Source organism: Nicotiana tomentosiformis, chromosome 4, assembly GCF_000390325.3.
Source record: "Nicotiana tomentosiformis chromosome 4, ASM39032v3, whole genome shotgun sequence".
NCBI lineage: Eukaryota > Viridiplantae > Streptophyta > Magnoliopsida > Solanales > Solanaceae > Nicotiana > Nicotiana tomentosiformis.
This window is the reverse complement of record NC_090815.1, coordinates 16,812,937-16,827,880: the sequence shown is the minus strand read 5'-3', so window position 1 is coordinate 16,827,880 and position 14,944 is coordinate 16,812,937. Positions and strand designations below refer to the sequence as shown.

Genomic DNA, 14,944 nt, shown 5'->3' with positions numbered 1-14,944 from the left:
TAGTTAAATTAGGCTTGAAATGGCGAAAATATGAAGTTTAAGTTGGAAGTTTGACCAGGGAGTTGACTTTTTGATATCGAGGTTGGAATCCGGTTCTAAAAATTTTCATAGGCCTGTTATGTCATTTATGACTTGTGTGCAAAATTTGAGGTCAATCGGACTTGATTTGATAGGTTTCGGCGTCGAATGTAGAAGTTAAAATTTCTTAGTTTCATTAAATTTATTGGGGTATGATTCGTGATTTTAGCGTTGTTTGATATGATTTGAGGTTTCGACTAAGTCTGTAATATATTTTGAGACTTGTTGATATATTCGGACATGGGATCCCAAATGGCTCGGGTGAGTTTCGGAGTGGTTTTAGACCATTTCTAGCCCATTTTTAATTGCTGGTTTTTGGCCACAAAGGTATGCATCGCGATCGCGAAGAGCAATTTTGCTGTTTGGACACTGTGAAACGCGATCGCGGCCGAGTGGCTCAGGTGAGTTTCGGAGTGGTTTCGGACCATTTCTAAGCCATTTTTAGTTACTGGTTTTTGGCCACAGAGGTATGCATCGCGATCGTGGACAAACGGTCGCGATCGTGAAGAGCAATTTTGCTGTTTGGACACTGTGAATCGCGATCGCGGAAGCCTTTTCGCGATCATGTAGAGAAAACTCCTGTTGCACTCACCCGACTTTGAAAGCTTATATCTCGCAATCTATAAAGAATTGAAGATGATCCAAAAATAAAACTTGTAGCTCTTGGTGTCTAGTTTTCATAAAGTTAAACCATTTATAATTTGGATTTTTGTACCAAAAGTTATGACCATTATACTAGAAGCTGTCTGAAAGAGCTGGGCACTTGTTCTTCGCGATCGCGAAAGGCAAATTTTGGGATGAGAAAAGTTTTGCTTCGCGATCACGAAGAGTAAATACCTGGGCAGTAGCTATATTTCGATGTTTCGGCCATTTTTAATATATTGGAGCTATGGAGCTCGGATTGAAGCGATATTTTAGGCGATTTTCACCATATGGGAATGGGTGTTCGAATTTCGTGAAAATTATGTCGGGTTCCGGGAGACGGGCCCCGCATTGACTTTTGTTTACGTTTTAGAATAAATTTCTAAGTCGATGTTTTATTATCCGTAATTGCTTGGTCATCACAGTCCCTTGGAGTCTTTCCATTTTATTGTACTGTTAATTTCTTATTCGAATAGTATTGTATATTAGACCCTCGAGATAATTTTATGTATTCGGTTAGAGTTCGTGACTCAGTATTACCAGTCTTGAGAGGTTGTATTAAATTATTTAAAAAAAATAGCTTGAATTATGATTATAATCGGCTAACTTAATCTTAAAAACTAAGTGCCATCACGACGCCTGTGGTGGGATTTTTGGGTCGTGACCAGGGATGTACAAAGAAAACCGATAAACTGCACCAAATCGATAATCTGAGTCAAACCGGAAAAAAATTCGATGTGGTTTGGTATTGAAAAATAAAACCCGACCATAATTGGTTTGGTTTGGTTTTAACTAAAAAAAGTCAAATCAAAACGAAACCAACCCGATATTACATTTATATAATTTTTAAAAATATTTTACACATATAAATATTTATTGTAATATAATTTATAAATATTTCTTAAACTTTTTCACAGTTTTATCTTGTAACATATTATTTCGAGTTTAGACTTAACATTCTTGAATGGTAAATAAATTTTAAAACCTATAAATATAGTAACTCAAACAACGTTCAAATCAATATACTAATGTTAACAAAAGAAATTCAATTCAATACTAGGAATGACGATAGTGTTGAATAATTATTTTAGTTTTACATTGGTTTATAATGAAAATGCATAACTCAGTTTATCTTTTTATTTAGTGCTTAGTTATGTAATTAATATTAGTGACCTATATAGTATTTTTAGATTATATTAATTTTTGTTATGGCTTATTAATTAGCAATATTTATTTTATGTAATTTTAATATTTTATTTTTGTTATTGAATATTTTAGTATAATGTTATGACTTATCTTATATTATTGTGTTAGTTTTTTGAAAAATACATTGTATAGTTGTATTTTACTAGGACTTAAGAAATGTTTGGAGCACAAGTTATATATTTTATGATATGAAGACTTTATCGGAAAAAAATTCGAAAATCCCGAAAAAAATTGAGATTGAAAAACTCAACTTTGTTAGTTTGATTTGATTTATAAATTTAAAAATTCGACACCATTGATTTGATTTGATAATTAAAAAAATATGAAACAAACCTATACACCTGAACTATACACTTTGGTGGGCTACTAGCACATTCGAGACCCTTCTAGCACTTTGGTCCCCTATATACTTACGGACCTCAAAAGACTGTTTATGTCATTTGTCTCAGCTGTTTCTTTTCATTACATTACATAATAATAAAGAGCAAGAAATCCAAAATCTAGAGAGAGAGAGAGAGAGAGAGAGAGAGAGAGAGAGAGATGTCGTACTTGTTGCCACATCTTCACTCAGGGTGGGCAGTGGATCAAGCTATTCTTGCTGAAGAGGAACGCCTTGTCATCATTCGTTTTGGCCATGATTGGGATGATAATTGCATGCAGGTACGCTACCGTATTTCTTTAGTACCCTGCAATTTATATAAGCATTTGACTATATAAATTGTCAATTTCTTGAATTTTCTTTATTTGGTGGGCAATTATTAGTTAAAAGAAGAATCTTTGGATATAATATGGAGGATTCATATAGTATGACCAATTTGATGGGTGATTACATACATAAAAGAAGAAACTTGATGGCTAAAATAGAGTGGAGTAGTTCTAGATGATTGAGATTGATCGATTATTGGATTGAATCACCTGATTGCCTCATTGATGATAGGCAAATAGAGTATTGGAGTAAAAAGAGCAGCCCGCATTCACGCAGGCTCCGGGTAGGGCCGCACTTTGCCCCAAGGGGTGTGACGTACACAACCTATCCTAATTATGGCTACTCCCACGGCTCGAACCCGTGACCTATAGCTAACACGGAGACAAATTTATTGTTGCTCCAAAGCTCCCCTTCAAATAGAGTGTTGGAGTATTTGGTTTTATTGTTTATTTGTGCAGAATATAACTGCACTTATAGTCTAATTATGATGTATCCTCTGACTATGCGTATACTGAGGATTCATACAACCGATCCCAGCTAGTTTGTAGTACTGATTTCTACATATAATTCTGTAGAATGAAATTGACAAATTTTGATACATAGTCGATAGCAGTATTGGTAGTATTAGTTGTGTTTTGGGCAGGGGCAGATGTACATGAGTGGAAGCGGTGTCATCCGACACCGCTTCGTTTATATTAATATTCTGTAAAAATGAAGCAATATATAATAATGACATAGCTTTTTGGCAAAGAGTACTTCTTGGTCCTTTGGTTAAAGCTTATATTTGGATTTGTAGAGGTTGTAGGTTTGAGTCTACTAGACCTAGATATTCTATTTTTTAAACATCTTTGAGCGAGCAATTTTGTTAAAAAATTGATGTTAAGGAGAATGGAACTTACACCTCCCTTTGCAATAATATTCAAATAGATCATTGGCCAAGATGTCGAAAATAATATTAGATAATATTTATTTATTTATTTATTTATTATTATTTATATAAATACGACACCACTTACAAAAAGTTCTGGTACGCTCCTGGTTATGGGTATCTCTTGTGTTTATTTAAGTGATTCAAAACTCTTTTGGCCTGGAAAAAAAAGGGGGGGGGGGGGGGGTTCTATGGTTTGGAGTTATTGATTCTTGCTTATAGCTATCCTGCACAAGTAACAAAGAAAGGGAGCTTGTAAAAACTCTTGTAATTCAACAGGTGGCTAATAAGTTTGGAATCTATATCCTGTATATGGAACTTGAAGCGGAACTTGAGGCGTGCTTTCCATGTGTTTTCCCTCTCCCAAATCTGTTGTCTAAGACATAAATCATCTGTAATGGAAACTAAATCTACGGTTTATTGTAGTTTGAAACTCTGTTTTCCTATCAATTGATGTAGTTTAAAACTTAAAAGTGTAGATTCTTTGGAAGTTTAAGCTTTCGGTCTTATTTGGTGAATTGAGGCGTAGAGACATACTAATTAAGTTTGGGTATTGGTTATGGAACCCAGTCAAGGGACGAGTTAGTGCTAGAAGCAGCTGTAATTTTCAAAGATTAAAATTGTGGGCTGTCAATCTTAGTTGTCTTTTAATATATGAGGATGGTGTCTGGGCCAGCTTGCAAACTTCGACTATTTCAGTGGGTACTTGCTACTTCCCACCAACACGAGTATCGAGTAACTCTGTCCACTGAGACGTCAAACTTTGTAGTTATAACCACAATTGGGATGATCCAAGTCCATGGAAATGATCCCAATCTTGTTACAGCGAATAACTTGCTGCTCAAGAGTATGATCACCACAAGATACTATGGAATCAAATAGAAATGGCAATATCCTAATCTTTGTTTACATGTTTTACTCTGAACATGTATCCTACATTGCATCTGCCAAATAACTCATCCTAAAAACAAATTATAAAACCAATGTACCGTAAGAACGAGCCACATATTCACTAGTATAATAATTTTCCAGATCTTCCTGAATCTGGTCTTCTTGCCATTGATAGATTCTGAAACCCCCTTGCTTTGAACTGATTTGGCATTAAAGGTGCTTTTGTGAAATATGAGTTCATATGCAGTTGGCTATGGATATCTGTAATAACTTGTGATTAGTGTGTATAGAGAAGATGAGTGAGTGGTTCATAGGCTACATTTTTCTTGAAAGTACATTTCGCCTTACCAGTGCATAACACAAATAACATGGACTTGAATCTTAAGACCAATAACATGGACTTGAGTCTTAAGACCTTGGTCCTGGTAAGACTAGCCCCTACCTCAAAAAATGGCGCGCTTCTATGCTTGTTTGGCTTTTCGTAGGTGTCTTGAGATTCTTTGCCTTTTAAATCCGTAGATATTCCTTTTGGTCTTAATAACTTATTTCTTCTGGATTCCAGATGGATGAGGTGTTGGCTTCAGTTGCAGAGACAATAAAGAACTTTGCTGTGATTTACCTGGTAGACATCACTGAAGTACCTGATTTTAACACGATGTATGAATTGTATGATCCGTCCACCATTATGTTCTTCTTCAGGAACAAGCACATTATGATTGATCTTGGCACCGGAAACAATAACAAGATCAACTGGGCGCTTAAGGATAAACAGGAATTCATCGACATTGTTGAGACAGTGTATCGTGGTGCAAGAAAGGGTCGAGGTCTAGTTATTGCGCCTAAAGATTACTCTACCAAGTACCGGTACTAAGAACTTGTAGATGTTGTACTTGGTTGCAGGAACATATACTGTACTTTAATGCTAGAGCTGTAAGAGTTGATAAAACCATATGCATTGAACTAGAACAATTTGATCCAGTTGTTGAGGCTTTGATGCATGAGTTGCACTTGCCATTGATTGCCTGTCTGGACTTCCAGTCTTCTAATAATCAATGATATTAGACTTTGAGTAAAAGCCCCACAAGACTTTAGTGGATAAAAATAATAGTTATTCATCTATATTATTCATTAAAAAATGGGTTGGATAAGAGCTTTTTAAAAACGGGTCAAATATGAATAAGAACTATATTATTCACTTAGAGAATGGATAACCAAGAGACAACTATTGAGTTTAATTTTTATATTTGTAAAGATTGAAACGGTGGGTTCCTCAGTTTGGGGACTAGGAGTTTTTCCAAAAGTGATCATATTCAAGAAGTCATGAATAATTTGGATACTCATATTATTCGGCGGTTACCCATTTTCTATCGATTTTAAATATGGGTTGGGTCGAATAATTAATCCGTTTTTGTATTATCCATTTTCAATCCGATCTGATACGCTTATTTGCCACCCCTAGTTCCTATGATCACTTAGAATGTTTAGGAAACGATTCTGTAACAAGTACTTTTGGAGAGTCGAGTAATTTATTGTTGGAAATTTACATGCTAGAGCTAAATAATGCACCATATTTATTATAAACCAAAATACTTTTAAAATATTATTATTTATAAACTTTTTCTATTTTATAGCAAAGCACAATTATATTCAACTAATTCCTCAACTTTTTCCTCAACCTTCTCTCTCTACTCCCTAAACTCTCTCTCCCAATTCCCCTCTCTCTTCACCCTTGGCAAGGCAGTTGTCTAGCCGGTCATCTTATCCGGAGGAGGTCTTCCGGAGCCCAAACCAAACAGCCGCCTCTCTCTCTCTCTTCTCTTGTCTCATCTCTACCATCAGATTCAGCCGTCTCTCTCTCTCTCTTCCCTTCCTCATCTCCATCATCAAATCCAGATTTGAAAATCACGATATGTCCATTACCGACAGCGAAAACAATGGAGGAGGAAGAGTGGAGGCGCCACCAGATCTGGATCTAACGGAAATGCAGGAATCCATGGCTTCTTCTACTTCTTTGTATCTCACATCTGAGTGTATTCGTCTGACCGAATTTTGGTAATAAAATGTGATAGTGTATTCTCAGATCTGGTCGAATTTTTGTTCGTCTCCATTTTTTAGTTTTATACAATGTATACAGTGTTTTGCTTAGTAGGAAGACGTTATCTCCAACGAACTTTCTTCTCTTCTTTGCTATTGAGTAACATACTATGATACAAATACATTTTTTTTTCGTCTGTATTTATGTATTTCGAAGGTTATTTTTTGTGGCAGATTTCTGTATTTTTTGAATTTTAGTTATTTGAATACATCCAAATTAAATACAGTGAATTAAATACAGTGTAAAAGCAGTTATGAATGAATACAATGAATTGGATACAACTGAATATTATCGTTTTTGTGATTTTTTATTGTTTGAATGCAATCGAATTGAATATAGTGAAATTGAGTACAATATAAAATAGTTAAGAATGAATATAACTGAATTGAATATAATATATAAAACCGATTGAATAGAACTGTAAAACACCCTATTTCTTGATTTTTTGTTGTTTGAATACAATTGAATTTAATACAGTAAAATTGAATACAATATAAAATATAGCAGAACGAATACTTTAGAATTGAATACAGTATATACAATCGATGAATACAACGACATACATCCCATGGCAAAGCAATATAATTAGCTAAATTATAGCTATGCTGAGCAATAAGTCTCCAAACAATAATCATTTCCGAAAGTTTCCCTTTATTGTTTGTGTGGAATTAGCATTGACTTCACCTAGGTGCATCCAACATGCATTTGTGAAATTACTTGTGTCACCATTTTTCAAATTCTTTCAGAATATTTTAACTATAAAAAATGAGGATTTATAATACCTCCTTCATTTTCGTTGTTTTTGAGATTCAAAATATATAAATTTTGATCAATATTTTAATATATATGTTTTCATCATATTGACGTAATAATAGTTATAACTTTTAGTACTTATGATAGAATTTAAGAATATTTATATTTTAAACTTTAAAATAAAATATTAATCTAATTTAACTTTAAAATTTAATCAAATTAACTCTCCAAAAGATAAAAAAATTCCCTGGAGTACTTATTACTGTATTTGCGTCTGAATATGTCAGTTCAACTTCCAGAAAGGAAAAGAACTCGGTGTTCAATTCATAACCAAACCTATGAGCCTATATAAAGCTAATCAATTTCACCAACCACACTTCCTTTGTTCTTAAGAATTTAGACAATGGAGTAATACTCCCATTACACACCTAAATGCTCTCACCACTTCGCAAAATCACTCAATGGCTGCTTTCTGTAGATTCAAAAGATCCCATTTTCTTTTCTCCAAATCACTCGAACAACTCCTCAACCTATATACTCACAATAACAACACTCAAATTCAAAACCCATTTACAATTTTCAATTTTTTTCCATTTTCTTCAACACCCACTTGCCCAAAACCTCAAAATTTTCTCCCTCCACTTTCTGTAGAAGATTCAAGAATCGTTGATAAACTTGTACACATATTCACTAAGCGCCTTGATACATCAAAAAGCCAAGGACTTGATGAGTTGGGTCCAAAGATCACAACTTTAATTGTTGAATTTGTTCTTAAAAGGCTCAAAAGTTGGAGAATAGCTCAATTGTTTTATAATTGGGCTAAGAATCAAAGTGGTTTTAGTCATAATTGTCATACATTTAATTTAATGGCTGAGTGTCTGTCAGGTGCTCGACAAATTGACTCAATGAGAGTGTTGGTTAATGATGTGATTAAATTTCAGTGTTATTTTACTCCACGTGCTTTGGGTTTCTTTATTAGGTGTTTAGGTAATCAAGGGTTGGTTAAAGAGGCTAATGAATTGTTTGATCATATGCAAAAGTCGGGCCTTTGTGTTCCAAATAGTTTTAGTTATAATTGCTTGTTAGATGCTATATCTAAGGCTGGTGATGTTGGTTTAATTGAGCTGAGATTGAAGGAGATGAATAGCTATGGGTGTCAGCTTGATAAGTATGCTCTGACACCTACTTTGCGGTGTTACTGCAATGCGGGGATGTTTGACAATGCGTTGGTTGTTTTTAATGAGATGCGCGAGAAAGGATTGGTCGATGCACATGTTTTGTCGATCTTGTTGGTTTCCTTTAGCAAGTGGGGTAAGGTGGATAAGGCGTTTGAGTTGGTTGAGAGGATAGAAGATCTTAACATTAGCTTAAATGAGAAGACATGTTTTGTTTTGATTCATGGTTTTGTGAGGGAAGGCAGAACGGATAAAGCGTTGCAACTGTTGGATAAAATGAGGAAGATGGGCTTTGCACTGGACATTTCTGTTTATGGTGTGTTAATAGAAGAGTTGTCTAGGAATAGTGAGACTGAGAAAGCTATGCAGCTGTACGAGGAAATGAATGATTCAGGTGTCCGTCCTGATATTAAAATACTGACCGACCTTATATCTTGTGTGCGTGATGAAAGAGACATGATCCAAATAGTTGAGGAGAGGTATGAGAGTCTTGATCTGAAAGATAGGATGTTGTTGTATAATTCTGTCCTGAAAGGACTTATTAACAATGGTTCAACTGATAAAGCGTATCGTCTACTTTGTGCATCATCGGGTCTTGAATCTGGTGGTGATTGTAATAAGGACAATCCTTTTTTCATGAAGGAACTTGTTTGTCCTAATACCATTTCTTTTGAAATAGTTATTGATGGTTTGTGTCGGGCGGATAGGTTGGAAATGGCTCTCAGCCTATTTAGAGATATGGACCATATTGGTTGTAAACGCAGTGTGCTACTTTACAATAATTTAATTGATTATTTGAGTAGATCTAGTAGACTTGATGAATGTTATGAGCTTTTGAATGAGATGAAACAGTCAGAATTTCAGCCAACACATTACACATACAACTCAATTTTTGGATGCTTATGTAGACAAGGGGATGATGCGGGCGCCCTTGCTATGGTGAGGGAGATGCGTGTACATGGGCATCAACCTTGGATAAAATATTACACGCTGCTCATGCAGAAACTCTGCAAAGATGGGCAAGCAGTCAAAGCTTCTAACTTCCTTGCTGACATGGTTCAAGAAGGATTTCTCCCTGATGTAGTTGGTTATTCAGCAGTGATAGATGGTCTTATTAAGATTAAACAGTTGGATGAAGCATTGAATCTTTTCAGAGAGATCTGTGCTCGGGGTTACTGCCCCGATGTGGTTGCTTATAACATAATGATAAATGGGCTATGTAAGGCCAAAAGAGTACTTGAAGCCCAGGGTTTTGTTGATGACATGATGGATAAGGGGCTTATTCCATCAGTTGTTACCTACAACTCACTGATTGATGGATGGTGCAAAAATGGTGATATAGATCGGGCAATTGTAAATCTCACTAGGATGGCAGAAAAAGAACGGGAGCCCAACGCCATCACTTACACCACTCTAATAGATGGGTTATGCAATGCTGGCAAACCAAATGATGCTATGAGGCTTTTAGTCAAAATGGAGTCAAAGGGTTGCTCTCCAAGTAGAGTAACTTTTATGGCTCTCATTAGTGGTCTGTGCAAGTGTGGAAAGCCAGATATTGCGCTGACTTATCTGCAGGAAATGGAGAGGAAGGAGATGAAACCTGATCCATATGTCTACATAGTGCTAATAAAAGCTTTTATAAACAATTCAAATCCTAATGAAGCTTTTAACCTACTAGAAAAGGTGGTCCATGATGAGTCTTCTCAAGATTTAAATGGTAAGGATCTTTTTACCCTTAAAGAGGCAATACTTTCCCTGTTAGCAGATCCAAGGACTTCCTCAAATGTGAAAATCCTGTTGGAGGAGAGTCATTTTACAGCACTTCTTACTATCTCTGAAGTCGGGTAACATGATTGGATTTTTAGATCTCTTGACCTCATCTGTTTGCATCTGTAGTTACTTCGGATTGAGAACTAAAACGAGGAAATGCTTTGCATTGAGTATCGTGCTCTACACTTGTCGGTTTTGGTATACTGATGAGTTCTGTTCCACACTATTGCACGTCAATGAAAAGTTCTACGCCTTATATTGATCCCAGCAGGAGCATTTTCCCTATTTTAAAGAAAGGTTTTACACCTTATGTTTGATATTATGGCAAACACACACAGGGGTATGTTTCTTCTAAGCTTTCTGCTCTTTGTCTAAGAAACTTTTTATGTTGTGACCTCATTTTGTTTTATTAAATGTTTCAAGATTGATAAGATCTGGTCGAAAACTGGAGGTATTCTGAGTGTTGAGGAGAACCCGATATGTGAACTCTATTTGTAGCAAAGAAGCTTGTGGCTGTATCTTGGGTCCACTCAAGTGCACAAGGTAGGGGAAAATGTTTTCCAAGGAACATATTTTCAAATAAAAGAAAAGAAAGGTTCATATAGTAAGCTGTAGGGTTTGTTCCAAGTTAACAGCTATTGATGAAGACGCTGTTGTTAGCCATACGTGATTGTCTAAGCACTCTGTGTCTTTTATGAGTTTGAATTTGAAAGGTTAATTTGATGCAGGATGGAATACACAATATGATCAATAGTTGCACTCTATCGTATAGACTCGGTTGGACACGGAGAGAGATCATTGAGTTATATAGCTGACTGCGAGAAGGAAGGTTCAAGCTATTGACTCTCATGCAAAGGATGTCGCTACATAAAAGCTATTGAGTTATGACTCAATGAGTAATATTGAGTAAAAAGAAGCTCAAAGCAAGAACTAGTAGTGACCCCATATAATTAAGTAAGGAATTGAAAGAAACTTTCATATAAATGAACTTGCCACAATTTGGCTCTAAAACATCCAACTTAAAACATTAAGGAAGTGATGGGAGTAGCTGAAGACCTTTATATACAACTTGTTGAAACAGCTATAGACTAGTTTCACTTTGATATCAAACATAGATGTTATTTAAATTCTTTATTCATTTGACTATAAAGTCCTTTTGGCCATAAGGTATACCTGTTGTGACCACTCTAAAGAACAACCATTGCTTACTCTCTTAAGCTGTTGTCACTTACTGACTTACTTTACCAAACTAGGCCTCGTGCCGTGAACTTGGCACCCTCTATACGTGCTACACTAGCACATAGATGAGACAAGGCAGTAGGCACAAGGCACCAACCTGGTATTTGTATGCAATTATCAGCGAAATAAAAAAATGGTAGTCCGGTGCATAAAGCATCCCGTATTCACGTAGGGTCTGAGAAAGGACTGCACCCCAAAGGGTGTGATGTAGACAGTCTACCATAATACAAGCATTAGTGGCTGCTTCCATGGCTCGAACCCGTGACTCACGGAGGCAACTTTATAGTTTATTTACTCCCTTTTGCATTGTTGAAAGTTTCTCTTTGCAACATCATTATTGCAAGCCTTTTATTTACAACTATTTCAAGTTTCACCAAAGGTGAGAAACCGATATGGTGATCACCTCCAATCTTCACGTGGCTGTAAAGGTTCGTGTTTTGGGGATTTGGACAAGGTCACAGGAGATGGAGCTACTCACAGCTTTTTGTAATTTGTGTGTTAAAACATTGAGTTTACATAAGAGGGAGCAATGTAAATAAAGGACACGGAAATAATATTAACTCGTCCAATAAAATGCAGTACACACTTTTGGAGAATGATTAATCAAAAGACAGCTACAACTTCTTCTTATAGCAATAAAACAAAATAAGACACCTTCATCAACTCCAAGTATGAGTTCTCCACTCAAACTGTGTAGTTATGTATTATACTTACTACATCAGAATCAGATAGTGTGTCATTGAAAGTGGTAACAGTATGAGTATATCATTTCAGCCAAATGGTGATCTCACATTTGCAACAAGTGGAGAAAGTTCTGCTTTCTAATTGAGCTTATATAACCATGCATCCCCTATCAGTTATATTAAGACGATGGCCCCTGTTCCATCGAATTGTGCAGGAACTTCCTTCTAGTTGGAGATTTCTACAAGTAACTCTATCCCAATTTCTGTGACTGCAACAATCGTTTTCAATGAAGATGACGTCCATCAAAAGCTCTGCCAATATCAAAGGTATGTATCTATCAAGTGTGCTACATTGTATTTCAACAAGCTATCTTGGCAATGGATGTTTGGCGTCTGCTGTGAATCTTGGTTTTCAAACTGTAATATTCTTTCAATCACGACCTGAAAAAGGAGATTGAGATCACTTTACTAAACTCAAAATATTATACAAGAACAAGAGTATGCTTCCTTATTTTAAATATATGCAAAATTCCTTGGCTTCAGAATTACTTCTAGCAAAATGCACTTACAAGGTAGTAATGAGTTTAATGCGCTCCAAGACCTACTCACACACCGTGAGAAAGATTGGCCATATTCTGAGTAGTACTATGTGGCCTACCACCTATAGGTGGTCGTCCACCTTATAGCTGCCCATAAAGGAACTGCATGATTATGATCCTATAGCGACATATCACTCCGACTGTTAAGTGTTGTTATCCATCATTTGCCATTCATCTGCAGTGCACTGCAGCCATCTCCAATACTGATTCCTATATGATTGCTATCACATAAACAATTGTTCTTGCTCGTCACAATCATTATCTAGCTTCATTTGCCACAAAACAAACTCTAGAATCATGTAGATTTGATCCGATTCAGGGTGTGCTTTATCATGAGCTATGAATCTGTGAAGAGATCCAAAGATCTCCACAACACTGAAACCAGGAATTTTCTTCACTCCCCGAGTATCCATGGCTTCTCTCATTGCTTTAGCTTCATTCCAGCGCTTTTTAAGCGCATACACATTTGATAGTCCAACATATCTACCATCATGTAATGGTTCCAATTCAATAAGCTTTTTCCCTACTTCTTCTGCAAGATCTAACTTTCCATGATTGATGCAGCCATTTAGTAACGCACCTAACATGGAAGCAGTTGGTTCCATAGGCATTTTACACAGAAACTGGTAAGCTTCTGTTAAACGACCTGCACGTGCTAATACATCCATCATGCAGGCATAATGCTCACATTTTGCTGTCATGCTATCTTTACAGAGAGAATCAAAGAAACGCCGAGCTTCCTTTACTAGTCCGCCATGAGCACAAGCGCATAATAGACACAAGTATGTAATCTCATCTGGTCTAACTTCTAAATCCTGCATTTCCTTGTACAACTCGAGAGACTCAGTAACCCGCCCGTGTGTTGCCAAACCTCCAATTATGGAATTCCAAATCAGGACATCGGTTTTTCTCCCTAAACCCTCTCGAAACACAACCAATGCCTCCTCTACTGCACCACACTTAGCATACATATCAACGAGTGACGTCCTCAACACTAAAGTCATAGGCAACCTATTCTCAACCACGTACCCGTGCATTGCCCTCCCTTGCTCAAGTGCACCCAAGTGAGCACAAGCGCCCAAAACACTCACCATGGTCACCTCATTCGCTTTCGGCCCTTCCAATCTCATTTTCTCAAACACCGCCAACGCCTCAGAATATTCCCCATCCTTAACATACCCATCAATCAACGAGCTCCACGACACAACGTCTCTCTCTATCATCGAATCAAACACCTCCCTCATCGAAACAACATCCCCACATTTCCCATATCCATCCAACAACGAATTCCACGAAACCAAATTCTTCACAGGCATTTCATCAAACATCTTCCTCGCGCTCAATACATCAGCACAAGAACCATACATATGAATCAAAGAATTCGAAATATACAAGTCATCATCAAACCCAGTTTTCAAAACGCAACAATGAACACTCCTACCACTTCTAACATCAGACAACTTAGCCAATGACTTAATAACAAAAGGGTATGTAAAGTGGTCAGGGACAACCTCATTTTGCAACATTTCAACAAATAAAGACAGAGATTTACATGGGTTTTTGCTGTAAGAATAGCCCCTTATTAGAGTATTGTAATCAAAGATTGCTGGGTTTTCAGTTTGTAGGAAAATGTTATGAGCATAGCCTATGTTTGAGGAATCAGATAGTGCTGTGAAATTAAGGATTCTTGAATTGAATTGGGTTTCTTTGTAAATTCCACAGGTTATTAACAAGGCGTGGAGTTTCTTGAACTCTGAAATTGATTTGCATTTTTCCAGAAAGGTTACGAATTTTTGTGTTAGAGTGGCGGGATTTGAAGACACTGCAGCTTTCAACATCACTCACTCAGGACTGTACAAGATTTTGGCGCGACAGAAGTGCTATATTAGAAAAAGTGCTACTCCTATAAGTTAAATTTTATTAATAAAAAATATTTTTTTTAAATATGAGATATTTTGACTCCATACCTAATAATAGTGTTACTATATAAAATAAAATGAAGGCATTATACATGTTTCATTTCAAAAAATTAAGAAATTTGTAACCTAATTTTATATTTTGTCCATTTGGGTACATTATGTAAACCTGAGATTAGGGGTGTACAAAGAAAACCGATAAACCGCATCAAATTGATAAACCGACTTAAATCGGAAAAACAAATCCGACATGGTTTGGTTTG

The 14,944-nt window shown here is 36.3% G+C and overlaps 3 protein-coding genes across 11 annotated transcripts; 2 read left to right on the top strand and 1 right to left on the bottom strand.

Moving 5' to 3' along the window:
- Window positions 1-2,358: 2,358 nt before the first annotated feature.
- Window positions 2,359-5,449, top strand: LOC104105694 (thioredoxin-like protein YLS8). The gene is made up of 2 exons (XM_009614066.4): window positions 2,359-2,586; window positions 5,014-5,449. Exons 1-2 carry the CDS (start codon window positions 2,467-2,469, stop codon window positions 5,320-5,322), a joined length of 429 nt encoding a protein of 142 aa, XP_009612361.1. The 5' UTR covers window positions 2,359-2,466; the 3' UTR covers window positions 5,323-5,449.
- A 2,154-nt stretch (window positions 5,450-7,603) lies between these two features.
- Window positions 7,604-14,709, top strand: LOC104105692 (putative pentatricopeptide repeat-containing protein At5g08310, mitochondrial). 9 transcript variants are annotated; one of them, XM_070199602.1, is made up of 5 exons: window positions 7,604-10,191; window positions 10,371-10,584; window positions 10,668-13,391; window positions 13,480-13,547; window positions 14,488-14,709. In XM_070199602.1, the coding sequence occupies exons 1-2, from the start codon at window positions 7,761-7,763 to the stop codon at window positions 10,382-10,384; spliced, it is 2,445 nt and encodes an 814-aa protein (XP_070055703.1). In that variant the 5' UTR covers window positions 7,604-7,760; the 3' UTR covers window positions 10,385-10,584; window positions 10,668-13,391; window positions 13,480-13,547; window positions 14,488-14,709. The 9 variants fall into 9 exon arrangements, with proteins under 9 accessions (XP_070055703.1, XP_070055701.1, XP_070055697.1 ...); XM_070199600.1 differs by having other exon boundaries at window positions 7,604-10,584; window positions 12,382-12,493; window positions 13,330-13,391; XM_070199596.1 differs by having other exon boundaries at window positions 7,604-10,584; window positions 10,668-10,787; window positions 12,382-13,391.
- Window positions 12,024-14,603, bottom strand: LOC104105693 (pentatricopeptide repeat-containing protein At5g08305). The gene is made up of 2 exons (XM_009614065.4): window positions 12,736-14,603; window positions 12,024-12,607 (listed from the first exon to the last, which is right to left on the bottom strand). Exon 1 carries the CDS (start codon window positions 14,601-14,603, stop codon window positions 12,990-12,992), a length of 1,614 nt encoding a protein of 537 aa, XP_009612360.1. The 3' UTR covers window positions 12,024-12,607; window positions 12,736-12,989.
- Window positions 14,710-14,944: the final 235 nt, after the last annotated feature.

Excerpts from the sequence above, each read along its gene's own strand:
- LOC104105694 (XM_009614066.4), top strand. The coding sequence starts at position 2,467 with ATGTCGTACTTGTTGCCACATCTTCACTCAGGGTGGGCAGTGGATCAA. Across the intron at positions 2,587-5,013 it reads GGGATGATAATTGCATGCAG|ATGGATGAGGTGTTGGCTTC; the intron begins GTACGCTACCGT and ends TCTGGATTCCAG.
- LOC104105692 (XM_070199601.1), top strand. The coding sequence starts at position 7,761 with ATGGCTGCTTTCTGTAGATTCAAAAGATCCCATTTTCTTTTCTCCAAA.
- LOC104105693 (XM_009614065.4), bottom strand. The coding sequence starts at position 14,603 with ATGTTGAAAGCTGCAGTGTCTTCAAATCCCGCCACTCTAACACAAAAA.